Source organism: Mus musculus, chromosome 10, assembly GCF_000001635.26.
Source record: "Mus musculus strain C57BL/6J chromosome 10, GRCm38.p6 C57BL/6J".
NCBI lineage: Eukaryota > Metazoa > Chordata > Mammalia > Rodentia > Muridae > Mus > Mus musculus.
In genome coordinates, this window is record NC_000076.6 from 129,784,544 (window position 1) to 129,791,932 (window position 7,389).

At 34.3% G+C, this 7,389-nt stretch overlaps 1 protein-coding gene across 1 annotated transcript; it reads right to left on the minus strand.

Annotated features, from left to right (window-relative positions):
- Nucleotides 1-6,105: 6,105 nt before the first annotated feature.
- Olfr810 (olfactory receptor 810) lies at nt 6,106-7,044 on the minus strand. Its single transcript, NM_146550.1, has one exon. It carries the CDS (start codon nt 7,042-7,044, stop codon nt 6,106-6,108), a length of 939 nt encoding a protein of 312 aa, NP_666761.1.
- Nucleotides 7,045-7,389: the final 345 nt, after the last annotated feature.

Genomic DNA, 7,389 nt, shown 5'->3' on the forward strand with positions numbered 1-7,389 from the left:
TTAGACAATTCCTCTTAAAGCACTTTCAAAAATATCAGAGAAATCATGAGATAATACATATATATCCAACTAATTTAATCTTACATTTTCGTTAAAATTAGGGTAGCTGAAATTATCTCCTGGAAATTAGTTAATACCATTTCCCAGTTATTTAAACAGTAACATAGCCTTTCTATAGAAAATCTAAGGGGACAGTGTCCTTAAGGAAAAGAAAGAATTTAAAAATATGCAAAACAATTTTCGAATCATATTATTTATCTGTGAGTTAAAATAATTTAGTAGCTGGAGGCTGTAATGTACTTGAGATCTGAGTTAGGAAGATGGCAAGTTCAATTCATATTATTAACACAGTGAGACCTTATCTTAAAAGTTAAAGCTCTACTTAAGAAACTGAGACAGGAGGATTGTCACAACTATCAGTTAAACCTAGGTCATATGGTGATTACCAGACCATCAAGGACTACCATACCATGACTTCATTTCATAAACATTAATTTCTACAAGCATACTGATATAAAATACTACATTAAAAATGACAACTTTGGGACTAGGGAGTAGCCCAGTGGGGACTAGGTAAGTGGCCTTGCTATATAAGCATCAGAACATGAGTTTTGATTCTCAAAATCCACATCACAGCTAGATACAGTGTGTCTGTAACCTAGGGATGCTGATCCTGGCATCTCACTCACTGGTGCACCAGCCAAGCAAAAACAAGGAGCTTCAGGTTCAATAAGAAATCGTGTCTTAAAATATAGGTCAAGTCACCAAGGAAAGACGTCCTGATATTAGCCTCTGGCTTCTATCCATATCTGTATGGGTGGATGCAGGAGTACACATGTATCATTGCTCTCCATACATACTGAAATCAATAAAAAAATACTTTCAAGACTGTTGTAGAAACACTGTAGCAAGCATGAAATAAATTGTATCCTATGACAATCATACTTTGGAGATAATGAAAAATTAAATCCCTTTTGAGGAATAATTACTTTGAGGGTCTATGTTTGTATTCCCAGTGTGTGAGTCATCACTAAGGCAACAACATCTGAGTATCTAATAGAAACATCATTCCTATTTGTTTTCTCAAAAGCTATATTTTTTTCTATCAATGGGTCAAATGAAACTGCACAAAATGTGACTTTGGAATATTGGAATAATTTCTATAATTTATCTTTATTTAGTATGCATGGGCACCACAGCATGCCTGTAACGCCAGAGTTATCTACTGAGCCCTCTTGCCATCCTTAATTTTGGGATAATTTTTTCAGTGATCTATAGACACCTAAATACAAACTTTATTCGGTTATTAATTGTTATAGTTATTATTGTTATTGTTCAGTTACTAATTGTTATCTGTCTATCAGATACTTAACACTACTTTAGTGCTTTTTTAATTCATTTTTATTAGTGATCCTACTAGGAAAATTAGTATAATTATAAACATTTTTGGATTTTGAAAATATATAGAAATTGTATATAGTCAAAAGTATCTAGAAATTATGGAGAAAAGTTACAAGGAGATCTTTGATTTAAAATATAGTTTGATAAGCCTTATTAAATGATTACCATAAAGCAAGTGGACAAATTGATGATTGGTAAATAACACAGGAACATAGAAGATATTTGGTAACATTTAATAATAAAGAATTGCTAAGGTAGACTGGGAAATAGTTCTGTGGGCACGAGTTCTTTCTGTACAAGTCTACTTAACACTGAGTTTAAGTTCCCAGTAGCCATGTAAAAAGCAGGGTGTCAACACATGTAGCTATAACTTCAGCCCTTGGGAACATGGAGATAGGAGGCTGTTGGGGACTGGTTGAACACTATCCTAACTTCAAGAGACATTCTCTAAAGTAAAATGATAGAAAGTGATAGAGCAGAGCACTGATCTCCTTGTGCATGCATGCCAGACACTCACAGATACACAATCAGTAATTTATTATACAGAAAAAGAAGGTGAGAAATGATACCTGGTATACAAATTAAAAAATACATTTAATCTAATACATAGGTATAGGGTTGGAAGAATGGTACTATACTGGCCCAAACTCGGGGAAATTAAAAATTTAAAATTTAAAACATACTTTCTTTTTAAGAATATTTTTCAGATAATAATAACATAGTTTCCCTTTCCTCATCAAACCCCTTTAAGCCCTCCCATACATCCCTGCCTTATTCTGTTTCAAATTCATTGATTCTTTTTAATTAATTATTGATGTATATATTTCAAATATTGTTTGTATTTAGTAATATTGGGAACCCCTATAAACGGAAATTGCTACTTTTAAAGAAGACTTTAGATTTCTTAGTTTTTAATTGATATATACTTTTTAATGAGCTTAACACAGGTGTGGTGTGTATGTCTAGCCGAAGGAGGGACAATGTTTGGAGGTTTGACCTTATTGGAGTAGGTGTGTCCTTGTTGGTGTAGGTATGGCCTTGTTGGAGTAGGTGTGGCCTTGTTGGAGTAGGTAGGCCACTGTGGGCTTGGGCTTTAAAACCCTTATTGTAGCTGCTTGGAAGTCAATCTTCTCCTATCTGCCTTTAGATGAAGATGTAGAACTCTCAGCTGTGCCTGCACTATGCCTCCCTCGACACTGCCTCTTCAGGAGTCCTTGGAAGTGGGCAAAAAACACCAGAATGTCACAAAAATTTCCTTGGCGCTGTTCTCTTAAAGACTTTACAATAAGCTATGAGCAGTGAAGAAGGCAAGGTGAACCAATCCCACGATGTCATTAGGAAAGACTAGCATCAGCAAAGCTCAATAAAGACCAGTGAAGAGTGGCAAGGTGAACCATGCCATTGCATTGTCCATTGTCTGTTGGGTTAACTTATACCCTTTCCAAACATCAAATGTCTTCTCAAGCATTTGCTCTAGCAAAACACCACATGTTCTCTTTTAGGTAGCTTCTAGAAAAATACCACATATCTATTGTCAGCAAAATGTCCTCCTACATGTGTGCTTCAGCAAAACATCCTCTCATGAGACAGTCCCCAGAAAAATATCACGTGATACAACTGAGTCTCCAAAGAAATGAGTAATTTACATTTCATGCACATGCACACACACACACACACACACACACACACACCTCACAGCCCAAATAAGTGTGATAAAAGTTTTAATATATTGTAAAATTATTGCATTTGATATAGTAAAAATACTGAGGATACATTTCTATTGAGATATTTACAAATAAAAGATTTATGCTGAAAGATATGAGGACCTTGACATATATACAACAGAAGACTGCCAGATCTGCACTCAGTTAGAGAAGATGCATCTAACCCTCAAGAGACTGGAGGCCCCATGGAATGGTAAGGTCTGGTGAGGTGGGGGGTGAAAGAGGTAGAGTCATCTTTGTGCAGATTGGGGTGCAGGGGGAAGAGATATGGGATGTGGAACAGTTAGAGGGTATACCAGAAGGGAGATAAAATCTTGACTGTAAAAAAAAGATTAAATAAAAATTTTTAAAAAAGAAAGGATAAAGTGGAAAAAAATAATCTTATGTTACTTTTTAATTACAAAAGATGAAATGTGTATTTTATTTTCAGAGAGGATCTTCCTATGTAGCCCAGTTTCACCTCGGAATTCTGATTAGCATATATTAAAGTTCATGAATCTTATTCCAAGAATCAGGTAGCAGCATCAGGCCAGAGAGCAGCTCCTATCAATGCCTGGACATTTCTTGACACCCAAGTCATCAGCCTGTGTCACAGGAGGGATTCTGCAGAAGTAAGTCAGACTTGGGGAGCTCATTCAGACTCTTTTGATGGCGTGGGATGAACATATCAGCACCCTAAAAAAGACTCTAGAACTAGGAATTAATTCCCAAACAGTCTGGACCATAGAAATCAGTTCCAGGAGGTACAAGATGTTGATCTGACAAGGACCCAGGCATGTGTTTAGTTGGTAGAAGCTTAACATCTATGTTTCTTCTAATAATACAGACCCATATTTTCCTTTTCTTTCAGTTGTCATCAGAACAGCTGAATCTAGTGTTTGCTGTCTCTGACTCTGAGCAGCACCACTGCTTGCATATTTATCTTGATTGATATCAACAAAAAAAATTGGATTGGATTCTGAAATATTTAAAAGAATGATTTCTTTTTGTTTAAATATTATAATTAAAACATCTTTCCTTCCCATTTTTCTATCCAAATTCTTATATATACCCATCCTTGCCTTTTTAAAAGTCATGGCCTATTTTATCATTAGTTTGCTGTTATCCACAATCTTATCTATCATGATCATGTGAGATATATATAATGTAGAGAAGCAAAGCTGTTAAGGAGAAATATCCAGTAGATTATTGAAGATTAAAATTAGGACAGTTAATAATTTGATATAAAACATACTGTGGAATCCCAGATAAGCCTAAAGTGGGATTTTCAAGCTGTTTATCTAAATACCCTCTAAATACTAATCATGGATCTCTGCTTTTTCTATAGAGTTAGGATTGCATTAAAAATCCCAGCTTTCAAATGAGAAATCATTTTCACATCTTCTGAAGTTAAGAATGTTTTACAGCAAAAAAGTTTTACAGATTTAAAAAATTGGTTAAAAATACAATGTTGAGAAGTTAAATATATTTATTAAAGAGATAATAAAATATCTGTGAAAATACTGCTTATTATACTTATTTTTTAAAGATTCTCATTAGGATACAGAATTTAATTTTGAGTCTCCAATAGACTTTGACCTATAACAGAAAAATCTTGTAAAAAGAGTTCATTCTTAAAATGCCTTGGTTTCACTGATGGAATTTAAATCAACATACAAGGATGTTGATATATGTGCCATTTTGTTCATGTACATTACAGATAGGTTTGTTATATACAATTGTATGTATGGTGGATGAAAATCAAGAATCGTGGTGCCCAGTCACAGTAGATATATCTATAGCAGAACTATTGTACCTAGGGCTCAAGGTTTCTTGAGGAAGAGAGGAATGTTTGTAAGAATCAGAAGAAAATAGAGTTTCTGTAAGACTGTGCCTACCAGAAATATCATTAGCTGCACCATGAATTCTCATCATCGAGGCTGCTTAAGCATGGTTTGTATTTAGTGAACAATCAAAAATACTTTCCAACTATCTTAAAGGGTATCTTACATGAAACAACGAGAAGTTAGAAAGTTTCAGAATATAAACATGCATATACATACATACATATATAACTACATAAATAGTTATAATTATTTCATTGCTGTTTCAAGTTACACAAATATGATTACCATAGTTCTTCTTAAAAAGATAAAATCTACATGTAAAATATAAATGGAACTTCACCCATAAAGAAAATGAGTGATAGAATAGGGTAAAGGAATACTGTGGGGTTCCCGACCCACTCAGAGGAAAAGAAGAGGGATGTAGGAGGAATTGCCATAGGGGGCAACCAGGAGGGGTCAGTGAACATATTGTAAAGTGAATGAGTAAAATAATGATAATGATAGTAATAATAACTTAAAAAACAAGAAAATGAGTGATTATTTTCAACAGAACATTTGACAACTTCTGAGACCTTTTGGTTATACATGATCACCAAAAGTGATGGACAAATCCTGGTATAATATTCTCTTAATTTAAGTAAAATATACATGAAAACTGGTAAAATTCAAGTTAATATTATTTTACCTTGTTTGTTCTTGGTCATAAGTATATGGTAATATAATAATTTTTACATTATAATTTGCATGATATAGCATTGAGATGAAACCATGTTTTTTATTTTAACTGGAACTGAAAATTGAATTTTTTTTGGGTAGTGTTAAGGAATCAAATTCAGGCTTTCTGCATGCTATCAAGGTATTCTAGTATTTTGTCATATTGCAGGTTATAACCTGAATTTTGAAAGACTAAAGAGACATTGAAAACATATATTTAATTTCTTCTGTATAATTAAGAGCATAGGTAGTTTATCTCTTGGAAAACAGAAAAGAAAATTTCTTGCTCATTTCAAAGATTTTCATTGAAAATGTAGCTTGACATGATGTATGGTGAAAAAAAAGAAAGAACAAACGTCAAAATAAGAGAATCCTCTTAAAAAATCTGTTAATATATGAATCCCTTTTCTTCATTTCCTTCATATAACAAAATAATATAGTCATTTCTTTGAGAAAGACACAATCCTGTGTACTGTATTAATGAATGCCTTTTTCACTTGCTGATTCCTCAAGGTGTAGATAAAAGGATTCAGAAGTGGAGCCACTGAGGTGTTGAGCACAGAAATTCCCTTGGAAATAGATACTCTCTGTTTGACTGATGGTTTAACATACATGAAGATGCAGCTGCCATATGAAAGGGATATTACAATCATGTGAGAAGAACATGTAGAGAAAGCCTTCTTCCTCTGGCTGGCTGAAGGGATTTTTAGAATTGTTATAGCAATGTAAATGTAGGATACGATCACCATTACCAGTGTGAGTAAGAGTGTTACCAAAGCTGAGACAAATCCCATTGTTTCCAGGAGCTGTGTGTCTGTGCAGGAAAGCTGCAAGAGTGGAGTTGTGTCACAGTAGAAATGATCAACAATGTTGGAAGCACAGAAGTCAAGATTCAAGCCTAACAGCAGTGGTGGAAAGATGACAAAAAAGCCAGCAAGCCAACAACTGAGAACCAGCTGCACACAGACTTTATTGTTCATGATGGTCATATAGTGCAGGGGCTTGCAGATGGCTACATATCTGTCATAGGACATGGCTGCCAGCAAATAAAATTCTGATGCTCCAAATAAGAAAGCAAAAAACACTTGAGTCAAACAATTACCATAGGAAATGGTTTTGTCACCTGTTGCCATAGTAACAAGCAATTTGGGGATGCATGTAGTAGTGTAGGAAAACTCTAAGAAGGAAAAATTCCGAAGGAAAAAATACATGGGTGTCTTCAGGTGAGTATCCACCAGGGTGAGTGTAATGATGGCCAGATTGCCAGTGATGCTGAGCAGATAGGTAAGAAGCAGGAAGATGAATAACACAACTTTCCACTGTGGGTCATCAGTCAAACCTGCTATGATGAAAACTGTCACTCTTGTATGGTTCTTCATTGTGAACCTCTGACTGTTCGCAGGCCTAAATAAAATGTGAGAAAGGATGTTATGACTACATAATACACACACACACACACACACACACACACACACACATATATATGTGTGTATATATATATATGACTACATATATAATAATGATATGTAATGCTGAAGTACCATCAACATTTAAAAAGCCAGTTTTCAGACAGAGCAACATCTCTAAAGTGGGCTATACTAGGAAAATAGTTGTTTATGTCTTTGTGGTATCTAGGCAAAAAGAAAAGATATTAGTTTACAATCCTAATTATGAATAATTTATATAATCATATTATTTATTTATCTCTTATTCGCATGGGAATA

What these genes read in the sequence shown, in the direction of transcription:
- Olfr810 (NM_146550.1), bottom strand. Translation starts at nt 7,044, where the DNA reads ATGAAGAACCATACAAGAGTGACAGTTTTCATCATAGCAGGTTTGACT.